At 37.9% G+C, this 22564-nt stretch overlaps 2 protein-coding genes across 5 annotated transcripts in view; both read left to right on the forward strand.

The window, feature by feature from the left end:
* LOC120956888 (uncharacterized) overlaps positions 1-13337 on the forward strand; it is a 124518-nt gene extending 111181 nt beyond the window's left edge. For both annotated transcript variants that reach the window (XM_049611259.1, XM_049611252.1), the window contains exon 2: positions 12411-13337. In XM_049611259.1, the coding sequence (XP_049467216.1) occupies positions 12411-13025 (615 nt within the window). In that variant the 3' untranslated portion in view covers positions 13026-13337. The remainder of the gene's footprint in view (positions 1-12410) is intronic.
* Positions 1-22564, forward strand: part of LOC120959872 (uncharacterized) — an 83805-nt gene that overhangs the window by 31181 nt on the left and 30060 nt on the right. The window contains exon 1 of one of the 3 annotated variants that reach the window (XM_049611246.1): positions 5309-6464. The exons of the other annotated variants lie outside the window; for them this stretch is intronic. The gene's annotated coding sequence lies outside the window, so the exon portion shown is untranslated. Of the gene's footprint in view, positions 1-5308; positions 6465-22564 lie in introns of those variants that run through there. 3 annotated transcript variants of the gene reach the window in all.

Here is a 22564-nt window from a genome sequence, read left to right on the forward strand (position 1 = left end):
GAAGAAGAAAAAGAAGAAAAAGAAGAAGAATAATAATAAAAATAATAATAATAATAATAATAATAATAATAATAATAATAATAATAATAATAATAATAATAATAATAATAATAATAATAATAATAATACTAATAAAAATAATAACAATAATAATAATAAAAATAATAATACTAATATAAATAATAACAATAATAATAATAATAATAATAATAATAATAATAATAATAACAATAATAATAATAATAATAAGGAGAACAAGAAGAAGAAGAAGAAACAACTTATCAATCTTTCACCGTAAAGCCTCCTATTTGTGCTGTGATTTCAATTACATATTTTCTATTGTTTCTGTAATTTATTTTTATTCGTTTCTTCTGTTGCGTGTTTGCTTACTACAATACAATCTTTGATATGAACGATATAATTAAGCTGTTAATTTTGATATATTTTTGAAGCTAAAGCTAAAACAGTTTAAGCTATTTGAGTTTTCAAAATCTGATCCTGTTTGTCTTGTCGATCACCGTCGATCGTTGCTGAGAGCTATCTCGCGCCTTTTTTGTAAGCAATGGCTTAAATTCGATAGCAGCTTCCACCATTAACGTTACTACTCTGGGCTGTTTTGCGGCAGAAGATGAGTCAGTCGAAGTATTAGAAGCCCGTTTATTATTTGAATTGAGGTATTCATTGTTGGTTTTTGGTCGTAGCTCCTGATCTTCAAAGAAGGAAAATTGTAGCTCTCCGGGTTTCGAGCACTTCCAGGGCGGAAGAGCCTCGTTGCTTAACTTGTTGCCTTTACTAAATGCTGATTAGAATAATGTAAATATTAGGTGTGCTCAGAAATACGTAAAACACTTTACACATGGTCGGATATTTGTGTAGCGCGTTATTGCAGTTATCGTAGGAGCTTTGTCCGTCCTTTCGACACAGTGGATAGAGAGCAAATGAGCTCGCTGAAGCATCACACGTGTTCCGACCTTCAAAAACAATCCCGTTGTCATTGAGGTTTGACGTTCAGCCAAGAAAGCCCTCTGCAAAAGGGCGAATGGGGAATGGCAGACAAGGCGAAATTGGAATTCGAATTTCCGTACCGCACCTCCACTGGAAACGATTCCGGTTCGAACTGAACTGGACAGAACTCTTCTGCGATAAGGATAGTATGCTGCTGAATTATATAAGTTGGAGTGACACAAAATAAAACTGAGTTGCTTGAGTTCTCATCGAAACAAGAAACTTCTTTTCAATCTGATTTATCACGAGGAGACAGACTCTCCCCTCTAATTACTAACATGGTATAGACAAAGAACGACCCGCTAAAAAACTCACCCTTATACTTTTTCAACGGTCATATGATACCAAGGACAGGTGAGATAACATGAAGTCGACCATCTGTGTGCAATTGTGTGAAACAAACACAGCTTTGAAAAATGTTGTTTAAATTTAATTCAAATTCATTAAATTATTTGCTTAGAACAGTCTATTGAGCTGAATGTACAGTGTCTTTACAGTACGGTGGCTAAAACATGAGGCTTTCCACATTGTTTTATCTGATTTGGCGAAAACATTATTTCTTAAACCTGTTTTTGTTAAACCTAATTGGCAGAGATTGTTTAAATACATAACTAGTTCTATTTAAATTCTTGAGTTCTATTTAAAAGTGAGAGTGTTCTATATTCGTGATCGTACCGGTACATATAATGTTTTATTGCGGTATCTGTTTTAGACGTACAGGTGTTTAGTCTCTAATGGTGCGTCCGAACCGTTGTCGTTTAAAAAGACGCGACAGCAGCAATGTCACACGGATACACGTAAGAGTTACAGAAAGAGCTAGGGACATTAAAGCGATGAATGTGATTCTCATACTTTGCTAATCCTGTTGTATGGGACGCGTTGAACCATCAACAACAATTCCATGATTGCAAATATTCACAGACACTCACTGTTATGCTGTAAACACACGTTCATTTTATTGACCAGTTGTCAAGATGTACCGGTAAATGTGATTTGAAACATGCAACGAACAAACATATAACGACAAGACTTGATCAATATTGTACAAACATGCATATTAGCACGGAAGAAACACTTGTGCTTACCTGTTGCTGTTAGAGGCTGTATTGCAAACATGCGATTTGATGGCGAATTGCTAAAGAAGAGAAGCTCTAACTGCGACCAGTGGAATCCGGTTCATCGGCGTCTATCACTGACCTTCTAGGTTAGTATATGTCAAAAGACTGCTGGCATACTCCGACCGAGCATTAATTCATAGTACGATCGGGTTAGTAAAGTTGAGTATTTTAGAGTTAAAAAAAAATATTCGGAAAGAACGGCTTTGGGCGGATTGCTTAACAAAAAATTACATTAATACAAAGGGAAAAGATTTACAGTCAAGTTTGTAAAATGAATTACTTACCATCATTAAAGAGGTGTTTTCAAGGAACACGTACTTTTGTGTTTAATTTTTTTTTACCGATTGGTTGGCAAGTTGCCATTGCAGAAGGAAGGTGAAAGATGAAAGCACGATGTATCAACATTCAATAAATCATAATTTGGAAAAAATAAGATTTGTTGATGTAAATATTTTGTTTAATTTATTCTCCTCATTATCTCACATAATCTCACACACGTAAGGGTTGCAGAACCCTGGAATTGTCAACTTAAACATGCAGTGGTTTGCTGTGCGCTTGTTCAGCAGTGCAATCGTTCTTTACACTCGGGGCGGTCGCTTTCTGCTGTTTCGCTTCCAAAACGTTGATTCTATATTCTTGCAGAGTGGTATAGTGTTTTTATGCGGCTGTGGCTTCTATCATCTAACGTCTTTTTAAACGCTCACGCCCTTCAAATACTGAATATGGAGCTGAAGCCGAGTCAAGGTACAAAGGGGTTGTTCTAACTACCCGTAGGAAGCTGAAAGATTTGTTTCATGATAAATCGTGCTTACAGCGCTCGTGTCCGGTAGAGCGGCCGATGAGTCGGAAGAGTTGCAGTTTCTGTTTTTCGAGGACCAAGAGCTGAAACTAGACGAACAACGGGACAAAGAGGAAAACAAGCAGCCACAGCAAAATGTGAAATTGTGCTATGAACCTGGTAGTCAGTACTGTACCTTTTGCATGACCACGTTAATGCGTGAGGGCCACGTGGCGGGGGAGTCGTGCAACTTCCGGTTTTGCGGCAAATACGACAGGCAGATCTGTGAGCCAATCATCAAAGTAAAATCAGAAGAATATGAAAATAAGGAGCCAGAAAAGGATAAAGCGAAATGAGGGAAAGAGACGCGACGCAGCACACGCATACGTGCCATGTAGTCGAATGTTGTGCAATGGTCAACATACACCCACCGACTGTCGAGCGTTCGATATAATTGTACGTATCCCAAGAAAACCACAGGACAACTAGTGTTTTCGATTGGTTTTCCAGCAACGGAAAGGCTAGGACAAGGGTAGCCTAGGTTGTTTTTTGTATGGCCGTTGCCATGTAGGTGATTCTCGTTTATCTCTTCGACTTCTTCAACTCGTGTTTTTTCGCAGGTTCGCAGGGACTTTTTGCGCAGGTGCGATAGGGCGTAGTGCTATTATTTGTATTTAATGTTTTCCTCAATCGACCAACCGTATGTGTGATGATTGCAGGGGTTGAACCCTCCGTTTATGAGAAAGCTCTTTTTGTTTGGTGTGACTCCGCCCGACGTTGTCTACAATCAACTCCTTGTTGGGTAAAACATAATCGCTAAAGAAGCATCACTAGAAAGATTTCAGTTAAGGGAGGATACATTGTTCTGTCATTCACTCTTTAGGTTACAATGGAATTATGAGGAGAATACTTACTTACTTATTTATCCGGCGCTATAACCGTTTTGCGATCTTCAGGACCTGCTTCAGGAGTGTCCGAAACCGCTAAACCATTGGTCTATTGTGGGCCAAAAAGGTAAAACAGATGACATGACCAACCGTGAAAAACTGTTTGTAGCGCTGGAGAAAGTCTGGATAAATTTAAACCCTCAACACATTCAAACCTCGTTGAAAGTATGTCACCTCGCTGTCAAACTGTTATTGAAGCGTGAGATGGTCATAAAAACTATTGGTTATAGTAATTATAATTTAGAGCTATCGATTCTCAAAGTGCGCACTTTACTTTGTCTATCTGAAAAATGAATTACGCTGATATTAGATCAAACATCTAGAAATATATTTAACATCACCAAGGTATTAATTTTGAACTTACAAAATGCTATAATTTCTCAAAAGAAAGCTTACTAAAATATCCAATGCAAGAATAGTTATAGCGATGTTTATATATGAATAACAAGTGCTTATTTATGTTTGTCTAGTACTGGTACTGTTCATTAACTATATTTTGGCTGAACGTGATATCTGAAATACGCCAAAGTCGGTTTTACGTGAATGTCTATGGAACGCATTATTCGCGTAATACAGAAAATCTGTTTTGTTGTTAGAACATCGTTTGAATGAGTGATGCTTACTTTAATGTCTATCGTTTTTTGAAAACAACTGAACACTTCAGAGCTAGATTTAGCATCAGGTATATATCTCCATGCATCTACATGTGTTTCGAGTACGGGCACGAGTACGCCCATTGCTGCAGTTACACAATGTGCACATGAAGGCGGTGAAAGTGTGCTCTTACGGTTCCGATATATCAAACCCAAACCGTAGACAGTAAAGTGGCACAAGTGAACACAGCGTGGGCGTCAAAATACGGCACACACGGCTGGTTGGCCCGCTAGATAGTGATATTTGTAATGCATTTTTATTGCGCTAGAAACTAAAACCTACCAGCCTACTGGTGTTTTCTGGCATTCATAATATAGGCGTTTTGCCGCTAAATTTATCCTCCAGACTAACAATGCACTGTAACACGTAGTTTGTTACGTAAGCGTCAGTACAGTAAGCGTAACTTTTTGTCTAATGCTTCTAGTTATTTAATGTAGGGTTAAAAATGTTTGTCACTAGCAGCTATAAAGCGTTAGAGCTCTTACACACCACACGAATGTGACAATTGGCGCGTTCGACAAATTTATCTCATTTCCAAATTTATGAATGAAAAATCAGGCAGTTCGTGGTGCTGTCGCACGCTGCAGGTGTGAACGTAATACGAACTTTGATGGTTACACGTTCAAAGCAAAAAAAAAAACATTGTAAAAACAGGTGTTTTTAAATTATTTTGGTTAGTGTTAATGTTTGCAACGGTAGCAACCAATTATATTTAATATATATTATTAAGCAATTATATTTAACATATACATTTTTTGTTAGGTCACAAATCATTTTGACTGTCTAGTTTGCGAGTGCGCCGAGATTGTGTGTTTATTTCGGAAAATTAAGCTACAGCCGTACTGAGCTATGGTCGCCAAACGCGATAATTTTAACATTCGTCCGGTAACAAAGAGCTCTTATGCAAACATCATCCACGGAGTGCTGTGCAATAATTCCGTAAAATTGAATTTTTTTAACTAGAGTATGCTATCTCCCTTCTCCCCCACTCAACCACTCTAATGCTCTCTTCATTCTCTCTTGCTTGCTCTCTCTCTCTCTCTCCCTCCCTCTATATTTCTCTCTCTTTTCCTCTGTACCACTATCTCGTCTGTATCTGTCTCTCCATCAAGCTAAAAAACATTTTCACACACATACATACACACACACACACACACACACACACACACACACACACACACACACACACACACACACACCTATACAACTTAACATTTTGTTAGGCTCGGATCACGACAACTCGTCTGGGTACCGCCGGTTGCTAGACGGTCCTAGAACGGATGCATTGTGCCGTCGCGCTTTCTTTAGTTTTTTTATTAGCAGCAGTGTACCCCGCGTTCTTCTGAGCAGCACCAGTGAAAAAGAAACAGAAACAGATCAATGCGCACTGTACAACAAACACACTATCGCGCTTTGTCCACGTCCGGAAAAATTCCACTTAAACGCAATAGGTAACTTCAATAGCGTCCATACGTCTTCATTGTGGGGAATTAGACAGCCGCAGCGGATGTTTTTTGCCAATTTTGTTTTTTTTCTGCACGCATGATTACCACTACCTTTGCGAACACATGCACACACACACACATTGAGGCAAGCGCAGGCAATATATCGCACAGCTACATCGGAAGATATCACTAACTGAAATTCCAAGAAGCTCTCTTAAGGATGCTGCGAAACCAATCGCCTCTCGCTCGCACACACGCTCGCTCGTTCGCTCGCTCTCTCGCTTTCTCGCACGGTGGCGAGGCTCTCTCGCAGTGTGGCCCTCAAACGCGCGTGGAGTCGGCGGCTCGTGTGTGGTTGCTCCAGTATTAGTGCGTAAGGTTACGCTCAATCGCACCATCGAAGTGAAAACTGAAGGAAGCGCACACCCATCATAAATGCGCAAGAGCTTGAAGCGGCCGGTGATTGTACAGAAGCGCAGTTAAAAGTTCTCCGGCGGTGCAGTTCCAGTGCTTTGTGGTTAGAAAATAGCATTGTGTGGTGAAGGGATTCAAAATACAACGTAACACAACGGGAGGGTTTTGGGTTTTTTTTTGCATCAAGATCATGGACAACCATCATCATTTATTCCCACTCTTTTCCTGGGCATTGTTACGTACGCTGAAGGCCTGACCCGTCTGTCTGCGATTATGACAATGTTCTGATCGCGTGTTCTGTGTTTTTGTGTGGGTGCGTGTGTGTGTTTGCGTGTTTTACAAAGAGGAGGAATCTTCTTAGACTCCCATTGTCACACGGGCCATCCCGTTAGCATGCGATTCATACACAGTGAAGTCCCTCCTTTGGTCATACACCCCATTGCTGCACATCGTTTCAACGCCACATCTTCAAATATTAGTGCGGGCATACATAATTTTTTTCATTAGTGATTCTGATCTGCCAAAGTCATTCTGTTGCGCCGGTTCTCCTTACGCGTCCAAATACGCGCGAAAATTGCAAAAGTGTTGCACAGGCGAGCAATAACCGCGCTAATTAGGATACATTTCGAATTATACTTATCGTAATTTAATATTATTTACAGTCGAGTGACTTGTATTTGATGATGCCGAGACATTTCAACTGAAGGAGAGATTCGATGTTTGCCATACCCAATCGGATGTTCCCTGATTGTTCTGCTGAGTGGCTGTTTCAATTGGTTTTGTATGTGTGTGCTCACGTAGATTTTTTTTCGTGACTGAATTCGTTGCTGTCGTTGTGTTCTTTTTTTTTATATCATTCTTAATTTTGCATCCATATTCTTGCCTGCTACATTGGGCTGAACAATATATGGATTGAATCCATTCAGCGATGTGCTCGAGCCTTAATGCGGGCAAAACAAAGCGCTATGGTTTTGTGGTTTGTCCAAGTGAGATAAGGGGAAGTTGTTTTGTTCTCCATTTTGATTTCTTCGTCGCGCGTCGCTGTTAGACCGGGTTTAGCGATTGTTTTTCACATCCAGGAAATAAATGTAAACCTGGCATTACTTGCGACACATGTGATTTTTTTTTTGGTAAAAAATAACAGATATTAACCCATTTGATCATGTGTGCTGATTGTTAATAATGCTTCAAAATCTGTGATAAAAGTTCGTGAAATTGTTTTGTCCCAGAAAATCGAAGAACCTTCCTGAGACCGTTGAGCTTAAAATCCATATCATCGTAGTATACATTGAAGCTATTTTATATTGTACTGTAAACATTTGATGTATAAACTTAATTGTAACGCTGCACTCGTACACAGTTGCTACGGGATCGGTTTTGGTCATTTTTCCGATTTATTTTTGTTGTTTCTCATTTTTTTTCTTATTTAAATCAAAGTTATCGGGCAGTATGCCTAAATAACTTAATGCTTACAGAGTACAAGTTTAAAGTTTTTTTTTAAAGTATGGCCCTAGAACTAACTTGAATATGCTGACGCAGCTGACTAACGGATTGATTGAAATCTGCTGATAACCCTAACCTATTATACACATCAATCATTTTGAGCAGTGGATCATTGGCACCAAAACCAGTCGATCTAAAAGGGCTTCTTAGTAGCTCTCTACTTCTAAGACCTCTAGAGGGAGTAGAAAAGCCAATAAAATTTAAAATGTCAGGTGCATCAAAATCTCCAATTAATAATTTATGCATAAAAGTTATCTGAGCCGTAGTTCTCCTATGCTGTAAAGTCTCTAAGCCAAATAGTAAACACCGAACATTATACGAAGGACGTGGAATTTGGTTTGACCAGGGAAGACGATAAAACATAACACGTGTGATTTTTTTCTCAATTTTTTCAATTTTATCTATGTATGTGATTTGATGGGGACACCAAACTACACTGGCAAATTCCAGGATGAGACGGACTAAAGAACAGTATAATGTTTTTAAACTGAAAGGATCTTTAAAGTCGGCCGAGACACGTAAGACAAATCCTAAGAGCTTTAGTTTAAGTTTAAGAGCTTTAGTGACGATAGTTTGATAATGGCTAGATAAACTAAGCTTACTGTCTAAAATAACTCCTAAGTCCCGAACCTGAGAAAAACGTGGAACGCTGTCTTCATTGATTTTGTAGTTATAAATAATAGGATTTTTTTTCTTTGAGAATGGGCCTCATCGCGAACGATAGTCGATAAAATTTATCCGATCGGTTAATTTGCTCGAATCCACCGGTGGAATTTATTTTCCACCGGTGGATATATTCTCCACCGGTGGATAATTTCTCCACCGGTGGATAACTCTTTCCGATTCGAGTAGCCATTGATTTTGCCTATCTGTCAATCACACTTTTGTTTACATTTAGAGGTGTTGTTTTGCAGAATGAATAAAATAGTAAATTTTGCTTATTTACGGACCATCTAGTGAAGAATCCACACCAGGCCTTAGACAGTACTGACTGTAGGCCTATTCAAACAATCCGGGTAAAGTGTAAAACGGGTTGTAGGCTGAAAAAGTCTAGTTGAAACAAAATCGTATGAACTGGAGGACGAGGTTTGAATCCTTTCTGAGCTTGCCACCTTCACTGACGCTTGTCCTGTGCCATATACCATGTGCGTCCATCAACTCCAGCCACCGCGAACGTTGGATCCGTGAACGTCCGTATTTTACGCCCTCGTGCAAAAATATATTGAAACAACGCGGTACACTTATTCCGTGCAATAAGGAGTGTCCGAAACCGCTTACGGTCTCTCGCCCTCGCCAGTCCATTATCCTGGCCTTAATGACTGACGCCTCCAAGTCATCTGGCCACTTAAATTTAAACCTACTACGCCCTCTCCGCAATTGCGGATTTAACCGTAAGCGGACTGATTGGCCGCAGGAGGCTCCGTGGATTTAAAGTCCAGCATATATGGTGTGTACAGTAGTCTCATCGTGGACCTCCATCAACGATAGAGGCTCCATGGACGAAGAGACTCAAAGACTACAGGGGCCCATATATGAGGGATTCCGTCCAATACCCCCCACTCCCCCAAGAAAAAAATTAAAGTGTATTTGATTCAAAGCCAAGAGATGAAATCTCCCCCCACCCCCTCTCCCTGCACAACACCTGGGACGATCGTTTCCATGCCTTGAACAAGGACCGTCCACTTGTCACGAGACGTGGAACATAGCGATGTGTGTGTCAATCCGAACACTCCCGGGCTGTACCCTTCCATAAGCGACACTGAGTTTTTGGGGATGGTCCGGAAGGTACAAGTAGGCACAACACCTTCGATAGGTGCAAAACAACGCAAACGATTCCGACCGGAACTCGCCGCTCCAACGGATATGAGTTGCTTATAATTTATTGTACCTAGTGATAATACTGGTCTTCCCAATCTCGTTGCATTTACGTGTCGGAACCGATTCTAACATGCCATAAGGCCATAACATAAGGTTGGATAAAAGAGAAGGATTAGCAGAAAAGGATTTTTTTTGGTTTCTTATTTCTTAGCTTGAAGTATAAAAACTAGATACCTGTTATAAACCTAAATTTATGTGTTTTGATTATTTATTAAAAAAAAACAGGTAAATTTATATTTTCTAAAAAATAATATTTTAGCTAAATCGAGTGATAAAACATCTTAAATAACTAAAACAGCGATAAAACATCCTTTTTTGCGAGCTGTGAAACATGGTTTTTAATATTATTTAGTTTTCCACTGTTATATCAACTGGGGTGGAGCAGTAGATATGGCTATCCGACTGAAATGGTTTTTTTTATATGAAGTTTTCAACTGCATATCCCACTGCTCGACTTTTTAACCACGTTGCTATGGCGGCAAAAACCATTCCACTCCACTGCCAAACCGATCGGTTAGCGAAGATTCTGATTGAGAAAACGCAATTGGATAACATTGGAATTCTGCTAACCGATCGGCTAAATTATCCACTCCGTTATCGACTTTCGTTCGCGATGAGGCCCAATGTTATACAACTACATTTGCTAACATTAATTAACATTTCATTATTAAAACACCATGCAGAAAAATAGTTTAACGAGTCTTGTAACATTTCACAGTCGTCAGAATATTTAACAGGTAGGAACATTTTTAGATCGTCAGCATATAATAACAATTTAACATGAGGAATAGCAAACACGACATCGTTAATAAATATAATAAATAGTAAAGGTCCTAATATACTCCCTTGAGGAACACCAGATAAATTATGGAATGTGGCAGATAAACTAGTTCCTATCTTAACGTTAATGCAACGATCAGTTAAATAACTTCTTAACCACTCAATAACATTTGTGTGAACCATACTTTGATAATTTAGATAGCAATAGAAAGTGGTTGACCTTGTCAAAAGCAGCGCAGAAGTCAGTATAAATGACGTCAACCTGTAAGCCCTTGTCAATATAGGAGTGGCAAAAGTTAAGTAAGTATATTAGATTGGTCTCAATCGATCGTTTCAGCATAAAGCCATGTTGAACATTAGAAATTAATGGTGAAAAGGCTTGGAGCATATGACGAGACATTATCTTTTCAAACAGTTTACTGCACGCACATAACATTGAAATTCCTCTATAATTGCACACATTACTTTTGTCAGATTTTTTATAAACAGGAAACATCCACGATGATTTCCAAAGACGCCGGAAGCATTTCGATTGCAAGGATTTGTTGAATAGTTTGGTCAGTATGGGAATGAGAGCAGCCTTGCAGTTAATGAGAATTGCGCTGGGAATATTGTCAGGCCCAGGTGCGTAGGAAAGCTTCAACAACGAAATAGCAGATTCCACCTCATCATCGTTGATTAGTGGTGTGCATAAATTAACCTCATCATTTATGAAGGATAAAGCCGATGTTGAGTTAGACGGTACCGAGGAATTGTTGGTGTACACAGAAGAGAAATATGAGGCAAATGCATTGCAAAACTCTTCGTCTCCGGTAATGGTGTTTCCCTCAAACTGCATCGAGGAAAGAAGTCGTCCACAGGATTCTTTATCTTTAGCAAATTTCCAGAATGATGTGGGATGTCTTTTGATATTGATTTCAATTTTCCTGACGTAGTTGGCGTAGGCGGTTCGGTTCAGCTGCTTATATATTTTGGAGGCGCGAGCAAAATTTATTTGATTAGTGCTGTTTTTTAGTCGATGCAGTTTTTTAAGGGCCCGTAATCTTCGACGTAGTGCAGAATTGGTCCATGGTGGATGAGCACGAACATTAAACCGTGGGATGAATTGTTCAAACAGTTCATTCATTTGAGAAGAAAATTCAGCCACACTGTCGTTGATGTCGTCATAATCAGCGATAGAGTCCCAGTTGATTTGGTTAAGTGCAGAAACGAGATCAGTGATATTAGTTCGTCTAAAATTGAAATCTGCTTGACGTGGGGGTTGAGATGACGGTACACTGTATTGCGGGAGCGTGAAGTATGTAAGTAAAGCTGGATGATGTCCATCAGGTTCAACAACAAATTTTTTTTTTAGTTTCAACGATTGAGTGGGTTTACCCAGAAATGTTAGACTATTGGTATCGAATTGCAATGGCAAGATTCCAATAAATAGTGGGAACGAGCCAAAAATATTTTTTAACATTATCATTGTTTTGTTTGTTTTATTTCACTTTTTTATGTGGTGTGTTTGCTCGTGCAATCCTGCGATACCCTCCAGAACATGATGAGCCAAGCAGCTGAAGGGAGTGGTTCCGGTAACGGTGTACAATCGTCACCGATGGTCAGTAGAGTGGCCGAGTCCAGCGCAACCCCTTGGCGTCCGATGACGTTTCCGGACTTGTGTGGGTTCCCCGCCGCACAGCAGCTGTACGGTTTGCCGGTTCCGATCGATTTGAGCTTCCTACGCTCACCTGTCAGCAGTGATGAGGGGGCATCGGGACAGCCGTGGCAGCAGCAGCATGCCGACTTACCGTCCCAGGTACTTTTACCCACTTTCCAGGTTTCTATTTTCGATAGAATTGCACGCTTTCGAAAACATCAACCGTATAACGATTCTCAAACGTTGCAGGTAATTACACCTCGGGCAGACGAGCTGGTGGAAGCCGATGTCAGTGGTGCTCCAGTGGCTCCAATGAGAATTAAATCCGCTGGGCTGGTCCCGAGAGCTAGTGGCGCCGTAGCGGTAGTGGAACCGTATCAACACGAGACCGGGTCTGATGATGAAGCAAACGAACAAGACTCGTCGGAATTGGACGACGTTATGATTCCCGCATGTCCAACTGCTATTAGCGCACCGATATTTTTGCAACCCGAAAATGAGGAAGCAAATATGACAGCATTCAATGGTGCTGCATCGATTGCTAACCCGTGCTGGCCACCGCTGCATGAGCATACGGAACAGCCCGACCAGCAACTATCCGTCGATGTTCCAATCATAGTTAAACTAATCGGTAGAGCAGGATCGTACAGTTCACTGTACGCGATTTGGTACGCTCAATTGGGAAGCCACGATATCATGGAGCGTATCCCGGATTGCGTCATATTTGACCCAGAGCTGCCACCGGATCACCAGGGACCCCCACCGATACTTACATCGCTTTTGCTGCAACGCAGAATGTCGACTGGCGAGCTGGTGACGGTTCCGTATGGCCCGAAGCAGATGCCTGGCCATTCGATTGAATAGGATGTGCCCACGAAAACGGTGCAGCTATCGGTAAACCAAACCTACCCTTGTTTGTACCCTTATTGGAGAAAGTGGACCAATTTTGAGGATTAATTTTACTTTAATACAATGTATTTTGGTAAAAAATCATTTAAACGTTAAACATTTGTACGACTATATTTTGTACTAATATTTGAAGTCAATAAAGAAAACAATATTTTTGAAGAGTTCATACCGCATAACAAAGACATGATATATGTTTCCTTTATTCCTTCGGCATACTCTCCCTAAATGGTCGACTGTTTGCATTAAACCACGTGCCGTCTTCAGTATTATACAAGCTTTTATTCATTGAACATTGGATTCATTCCTGCGTATTAATGTGTAATGAGTTCGAATAGTTTTTCTATGCTCATTGTCTGGATAAACTAACTGACCCAAATTTAATCAAATTTCTTTTTTTTTTGGTGATCGGAATTAGTGTTGTTGAAAAATCTTATCTTAAGCCCTCATGCAAATATTTATACAATCAATAAATATCCTAACTTTCCTCAGATTTTGCTTGGTTGACCTTTGGCTTCCATTTGCTGCAGGGTATATTGTGTTGTCTTAGTTTATTGTTAAGTGGCATGACTATAGCTTTAAATTGTGTAAAATATGTTTCTATAGCGAAATCATCAGCAAAAGTGTATTGTTTGCACGACTAGTATGTCTGAGATAAAATTGTGGAAAAGTAGCGATGATAAGTTACTACTGATGAGAATGGTTTTGACTTACTTTTGTCTTTAGAAATGTTATTGCCTATCATGAACCTTTTATCATTATCAAACGCTTTTTCACCATGGAGTAGTGCTAGGTCGGTTGATTTCCTTGTTGGACGGGTTTTGAGTAAATCTTGCTTCATTTTATGAATTTGATGTGTAGTTGACTTAGAATTGATAATTAGGTATGATGTTGCCTTCATTGGTAATTGAAGGAAGTCAATACAGCGCCTACCACAACTATTTTTCCACAACCACAACGTTTTTCGCGATTTGCGGACAATCCATAAGAGATAGATAAAAACAGTGAATGTATGAGTTGTACAGAATACTATTTTACATCTTCGTATTTTTTTTTCAATTTATTTTAACACGTTTTTACACGACTTATGACGAAAAAACAAATTTATGGTCGTACCATAACTATAAAGACACTTCGAAAAACAGGTTTTATGTGCTAGCTAACGCATTTAAAAATCGTTCATTAATATAAATAACATATTCTAGAAAGGTTTTAAAGATACATATTTTTAGACGATTTTTAAAAAGTGTTTTAATAACTTATTTTAAAGTGTTATAAATTTTATTAGAGTAATCATCAAAATCTATTTTTTTAAATATAAAAAATCACTAAAAAATGTTTTTTCGCCTGTAATGATTGTTTTGAAAGTGAAATCCAAAGTATGTAAGAAGATTTTCAAAAAATGTTTTGAAACTGCCATGAGAATCTTATCAATTTTATGAACAACGGTTCAAAACTGATCCGATCAAACAAAAGCGACACTAAAAGGCACCACAACAAAGACATAGTTAAGGAATATAATCCTAACCTGATATGTTTTTCCTCCCAATTTCAAAACACCTTGAAAACAATGTGTTTTTTTAGCAATTTCAAAATAATATTTGAAAAACTTTTAACATACTTTGGTTTGCATTTTCAAAACAATCATTACAGGCGAAAAAAAAAATTTCTCTAGGTTTTGATATTCGAAAAAATATATTTTGATAATTACTCTCATAAAACTTATAAAGCCTTAAAATAAGTTATAAGAATACTTTTTAAGAATCGTTCAAAAATGTATTTCTTTAAAACCTTTGTAAAATATCTTATTTATATTTTTGAACGATTTTTACATGCATTAGTTAGCGCATAAAACCTGTTTTTCGAAGTGTGTTTATAGTTATGGTACGACCATAAATTTGTTTTTTCGTCATAAGTCGTGTAAAAATGTGTTAAAAAATTTTGAAAAAATATACGAATATGTGAAATAGTAAATATACGAAGATGTGAAATCGAGCCGGTCTCGTAGTACAGTCGTCAACTCGTACGACTTAACAACATGCCCGTCATGGGTTCGATCCCCAAATAGACCGTGCCGCCATACGTAGGATTGACTATCCTGCTATGGGGGGAAATCAATTAGTCACTGAAAGCCAAAGCCCACTAGTGGTACAGGCAGGCCTTGACCGACAACGGTTGTTGAGCCAAAGAAGAAGAAGAAGTGAAATAGTATTCTGCACAACTCATACATTCACTGTTTTTTTTATCTATCTCTTATGGATTGTCCGCAAATCGCGAAAAACGACTGTCCATATAGTTGTGGTAGGCGCTGTACTTACCTAGTTACTTATCCGGCGCTACAACCAATTTCGTACCAAATGTCCGAAACCGTTCACCGTTTCCTTTATAATACTACTTTTACAAAAAAAAACCTGTGATGCTTAAAATGCTGATTGGTCTATAGTTTTCTTGTGCAGTTGAATCTTTGTCGTGTTAAGGTATTGCTAATATTTTGGATTTTTACACACTTTTGAAACATATTCAAGCTTTAGAAAGCTGTTGAAAGTAAAAAGTTAAACAAACAATGGATTTGTTCGGTAAGTACCATTATTGAAAGTATCAAGACCGACAGATTTTTTGTTAGTATGCGCTTTGTTTTCAATGTGTTTTACCTGGGGTCTCCAAAATATGTCCCCGGGTTGCATACGGCCCTCGAGAGCCAATAATGCGGCCTGTGAAGATTAACACAAAAAGTTTATTAGTCAACTATTATTTAATTTATTAAATTTATTTTAATTTCAAAATCTAGCTTCATTTTAAATATGTATACATAAATATATTTTTATGTACTATTGGAGGAAAGTTACACGATAGTTGGAGGACAGTTACACGATTTGTGCTCATCAGCATTACGTATAACCATTAAAGAACAAGCACACTTGCGTTTTCGTTTACCTATGTACAATCGTGTTCAGCGATTTGCGTTCAGTTTGCTGTGAACCGTCCAACAGCATAGATCGATACTCGGACACGTAAAACTAGACGGCGATAAGTCGACTTTTTGTTTTGAAATTGAGTGAATTGAACAAATATGAGTGTTTCATCAGTTTACAATGTGTGGTATTTATTTTATCCTTCACGGAATATAATGAACAACATTTCTGTTTTCTTGTTTTAGACCCACTAAGCCTTTTTTTAATAAAAACAACTAATTTGTGCTTTATTACATTATTTTCTTACAAAGTAGCATAAACAGTTGTTTGCCTAGTTCTTCTAGTAGTGCCTAGTAGTTTGCCTAACTTATTCTTCTTCTTTTGGCACAAGAACCATTGTCGGTCAAAGCTTGGCTTTCAGTTACTTATTGGTTACCAATATCAGGATAGTCAGTCCTACGTATGGGGGCGCGGTCCATTTTGTTCTAGTTTAACTACTGTGTAACTAATTGCAGATCAGTTTCTCTTTTCAATATACATATGGCATGCTTGCTAAAATTTTGCTGAAGCTTATTCGAAGATCTGGATTTCTGGTAGAGTTTCGAAAGGTGGTACTTAAATTTCAAGCTCTTTAGATATTTCAAAAACTAAGAAACTAGTGGGATTGGATTTCGGTGACTTTTTGATTACCCGTAGCTGGCAGTCAGTTAGTCAGTTAGCTAGCAGTTAGGTCCTACTTAACAAGTCTTGATCTTAACCTTGCAGGCAGATACTGAAATAAAAAAAAATGAATATGATTACTGTACGGACTTCATGCCATGTAAATGTAAACATAATTTTATTTTGTCCCATTTTCTGAAATGTTAATGTACCACTACAAAGTAAAAAATTGAGAACTGTGGAATTCATTTAGGACATTTTTTACGTAATTTATTAAAGGATTTTCAATTTAAAGCGATCAATTTTGAGCGTTGGGTTTGGGGTTTGCGTTCGGGTGTACGAAGTCTCAGCAGCCGTGTCTCAGAACAAAACGCAATGCAACATGGAAAGTACGAGTAAAGCACGTAATGCAGAATCGCAATTGCTTCAGATGTTCTGAAGAGCGTGCCAACGTAAGCCAACGTAACTCGCGCACCGCTCTCTCAACTTGCAGTTTGTACTCCGCAAAAGCCAACTCAGAACATCAGCGCTCATTGTGTAAATTCGCTCAGTCAGCACCGCAGTGGCGTCATCTACAACAGTTTGCAGTTTGCGTGGAAGACTATAAAAAAATATCTGTTTTTTCTTTTCTATATGCCTACTTCACGGTAACGAGCTGGTAAACGGCGGTGCTAGCATTCCCCAAATGGCACAATATGTGTGACAATGACCGTTCATATTTCACGCACGCACTCTTACTATGTACTGGGCGTCCCCATATAAGGGATAGGGAATAATAATCGTGAGGTTTTCTAATCCGTCCAAATCGTTTAGCTATTGGTAAGCTAAATATGTTTTGTAACAAAATAATACTGTTATTTAAAAGTAGTAAACTTTCATTAATAAACTATTTTATAGGAAGTTATATTTGTTAAAATATGCATAAAAGTGTTATTAAAAAACTGATAATAATAATAATAATGATGATAACAATCATAACAACACCAATACAGGGTTTTCCAAGTCGTTTGAATGCTATCATTGTTATTCTGCACGTGCCATATGTAAATTCACATCAATCTGATATTTCATTTCCATCATATTTTTTTAAATTTCTTCAGCATGATTTTCAACACGTATCAAACTGGATTGAGTTTGACAGTGCTTTATCATGTGTTGAAACTTAAGTTTCATTTTGAAGAAATACACCATTTGACAGCTGTTGAAAAACTTCTTGTATGCGGTGAATGATTTTGTGGATATTCGAAATGGAGTTGGAAAACTCTGTCATAGAAAACAATTAAAGTATTCCAATAAAATCATCATAATTATAATTTAGTCATAATCATCATGAATTTATACATTTATTTATTTATTTATTTATTTATTTATTTATACAATAATTTATTCATCCTTCTATTTATTTCTTTATTTTTTTATTCATTTACTAATTTATTAATGAATGAATGAATGAATTAATTAATTATTTAATTAATTAATTAATTAATTTCTTTATTTCTTTATTTCTTTAATTCTTTATTTCTTTATTTCTTTTTTTGTTTATTTGTTTATTTGTTTATTTGTCTATTTGTTTATTTCTTTTTTTGATTATTTGTTTATTTGTTTATTTGTTTATTTGTTTAAACACAGAAAATATCCGGAGCAACGGAACATAGGTCACGTCATGGATCAGGAATGGAATGATATGCAACCGTCATTGCGTTACGCTGTGCTCGCAGAACACTCCTACAGCAAACGTTCGGAACAACAGCCTGAAGACAACACCACGAATCAAACATGGAATGATATGCAACCATCATCGGGTAACGCTACCTTCACAGAACACTCGTACAGCAAACGTTCGGAACAACGAAACACCGACAACAACATGGATCAACCATGGAATGGTATGCAGCCGTCATCATGTTCCGATGTCCTACACCAGAACGAGTCTTACGGAGAAGCTGATATAAACACCGCTGAATCGAATGACATTCTGGTTACGTTGTTGCAAGCTATTGACGAATGGGCTCATACCATGCACACAAATGTAAATGAAATGGATTACATTGTTGATGTCAGTTCGGAAACTTTGCTGGAAACGTTTGACCTACTGCCTCAGGATCTATTCAATAAGGTACCTGCTTGCGTCCCTGATGCAACTATCACTAATCGCGTGAATGCGTTCGAAAAAACATAAGATGTTATATAAGCCTCTTCTGCTGTGTTGAAGAGTGCATTCCGAAATGAGCATAAGTTTATTTCGGATTTAAACTGAGGGCTTACCAAAAAATCAGTAACACGTTTCCTCCGAGACCAAAATATATTCATATTCATATTCATATTCAAATTTATTTGTCTACCTTTTGGTTACACAAATACTTAAATAATACTTATTACCTATGTTCCTAACCTAACAAAAATGAACACAAATTATCTAAAATTTGAGAAAATTTTTTTGTTTAGAAAATTAGAATTTAAAATTTAAAAATTAAAAACTAAGGCAGCACGGGATTATGGAGGGTTCTAATGCGGGATCGGAAAGAGGATAAGGGAAGGTTGAAATCAAACATAGAATATACACAGTTAAATCGACGAATTGCACGAAGAAGGGGGTCATTACGGCCCACTGCAGTTCGGCGGGAAGGGATCACTAGGTGAGGGCGGTTTCGAAGAACACGGTTAGGGGCGTAGAAAGGGATAGAAGAAAGAAGGGAAGGAGAATCAATATTACCAAGGAGTAATGCGGCAATAAAGGTGGATTGGGCATGGGAACGGTTAAAATCGTGAAATAGTATGAAATGAACGCCTACTTTCGAACATTGCTATATCTCGCTGAAAGAGTCTATTATATGCAGTGGTGGATTTTCCTATAAGCGGACTGAACGGCCGCGGGGGGGCCCGGCCTAAAGGGGGCCCCGAGCTAAACCTCCACATGTTAAATCACTTTTATAAGCGATTGATTTTTTGTTTTTATTGCACAAATGAACGGAAAACTAAATCATTCTCAAAGTAGTTCATTCTAACAAGTAAGTGTGTGGAATGTGTTGATAATGTTTATAGCAATTAAAAGTTGATATGAACTTTGGAGATAATTTTTGAAGGCCAAAACAAATTTTACATACTTTTGTACTCTTCCATATTAAAAACAATAAATCCTCTCCTGATAATAAGTCATAAAGATGCTCCTGGGATGATTAATTTATATTTTTTAAGAACTTCCTAAACGGTCTCGATTGCAAGGACGAAAAGACTACAAATACGCAAGTGCAGGATAATCATTGTCGGACGCTTGGATTTCGGGCACTTTTTATGTATCTGTGAAACAGGAAATCACACAAGCTTTGTATAGTGGCTTTCACTGCTCATGTAGATGAATGAGCAAACAAATGTATTGCAAACTCTGTTCCAAAAATACAAAAGTATAAATGAGTAAAATTCAGATCTTTTTGTCAGGTTTTCCAGATATGCCTTTATCTAGATATGCCTAGATCTCTACTGAAATTCGGAAAGTCTGGAGTTTTACTAACTACAGTTTATTATTTCATTGTTCATTGATTTATTTCAATATACAAGACTCTTAGCTTACAAAAACGACCTAATGCGCACTTGTGTTGAAAAACTACTACAGATAATGAAATGCTGCTTTACACCAAACACTAGTAACACTAGTATAGCTACACAGAAAACTTTTTTTACTGAACTTCAGCAAAATTTTACTGAAATTTTTTAAACTAAAGGTTCAGTAATCCTTTCAGTAAAAATAATGTTTACTGAATCATTCAGTAATGTCCGGTGCTCACCAAAATGACAGCTCGTTTACTGAAATCCCAGTTATGCTTGGAGATTGCCAGTTCCTCAATTCATGTTCATACATGTTTTGTGTTATTTTATACAGTTTTTATACTGTATTTTGCCGCCGCAAGTGTATATGGTTCAGTAAGCGCTCACAGTCACCACGCAATTTCAGCGAGCACAGTGGATTGTAGCAAACATTTTACACACCAGCACGGCTGCCAATTATTTGAAATCAATCTCGTAAGTCGAAATCTCACCTGAAATTTCACCAGGGTGTCTGTAAGCGCTTACCAAATCAACTTTTTGCACATCACGAGCAAGTGGGTACCGGATTGTTTTGTTTTGATGTTCTGACTGACAGGTCGATCTGACAAAATCAATTGCTGCATTTTCAGTAATTTGTTTTACTGATATTCAGTAAAACGACTACTTTGACACCTATTTTAATGATTTTCAGTACAATGCGTATTACTGAAATGCATTCAGTAAATTGTTTTGCTGAAAGTTCGTAAAAATATGACATTCATGCTGAAAACCAGTAAAATATTCTATTACTGAACCGTTTCAGTAAAAAACTTTACTGAAGCCAGATGAGAAAATTTGCTGTGTAGTATTTGAATATAGTTTTGATTTTTGCACTACCGGAAACAACGATGATGCACATCTTAAAAATATGCAAAATATGTTAGCTTGATTACACGAAGACTATAGATCCTTTTTGGGCCGGTCTGGTGGTACAGCCGTTAACTCGTACGACGTAACTACATGCCCGCCATGGGTTCATGTCCCGAATAGACTGTGCCCCCAAACGTAGGACTGACTATCTTGCTACGGTAACAAAAAGTCATTGAAAGCCAAGCCCACTTCACTAGTGGGTATAGGCAGGCCTTGATCAACAACGGTTGTTATGCCAATGAAGAAAAAGATAGATGCTATTAAAATAATTAACTAACTGCCATAAAAAAACGACAGAAGAAAATTAATCCCTCACGAAATCAGGATGACATATTTGGTATTCGCAACAAGATATTAAAAAAAATGCAATATAATTTTCTGGACTTTTAAGGAAACCAGGGGCCCCAATTCTATCCCCCGCTTAGGGCCCCGAGATGGATTAATCCGCCTCTGTGGTGAAATCGAATTGTATATGACTATTGCTCGGATTGTGTGTCTGGGAGAAATATCAACCACACAATGCTCTGATAATAAGTTTTCCCAAATATTGTATCCATATTGGCTAACCTAGCCGTGTTCGTTCGATTGCACATTTCCTGCACAGGTGCTTTCCTGGATGTGTAACATAGGAAATGTATCAAGTGACACTATGTTATTAAGCTTTAGATAATCTGGCCGAAGTCTTCATTTAGTTTGAATATTATTATTCTTTTGAATTAGCAAAAAGTATTGCATGGCGAAATCGAATTGTATATGACTATTGTTCGGATTTGTCCTTCATGCCACGCCATAGCTCGTCTCCCTTTTTCGTCATTTCTTTCGCTAGTATAAATCACTTGTGGAGTTTTTCTCATCTTCCTGATATTTGAGTATTGCATCGCTTAGTTTTGTAAATTGTTCAAATAGAGGGCTATGAAATGAGTGAAAATGAGCGTCGCGGCGAACCGTCCCTGGAACGACCGAGTTCGCTGGTTCGACTGATTATCTCAGATTTTCAGCGTCTGGTTGTTTGCCTTTTGCAATGTTTATTATTGATTTATGCAATGATATGGTGGGGCCTAGTATTATGAGTCTTTTAATTGAAATGATCAGAAAAGTTTTTTTTTTCTATCATTTGCAATTTCATCTGTATTCTATATGTTGTTAAATGTTTGTATTAGGCAGAGTAATGTTGAAATACTGTTTCATAATTTAAAGATCATCAGCCGTTAGCGGAGGCTAGTGGCCCTTTTTTTAGGGCGCTGCGTAATGCTTGGAAGCGACTCGTCTTCCATTCGGCCCGTGCGTCCTCCCTGCATTAACATAAGGCTTCCATTATAAGAAAATCAGTCCTCCCTGCATTAACCAGTATAAAAAAGGCAACAACACAAGCCTGCTTAGGTCGCCCAAAAAAAGCAAAACAAAATTAAAAAAAAAAAACACGCAAAATACCACTGTCAAAATGTAAATATTGTTCGCTGCTTGATAGGGCAA

Source organism: Anopheles coluzzii, chromosome X (assembly GCF_943734685.1).
Source record: "Anopheles coluzzii chromosome X, AcolN3, whole genome shotgun sequence".
Classification (NCBI taxonomy): domain Eukaryota; kingdom Metazoa; phylum Arthropoda; class Insecta; order Diptera; family Culicidae; genus Anopheles; species Anopheles coluzzii.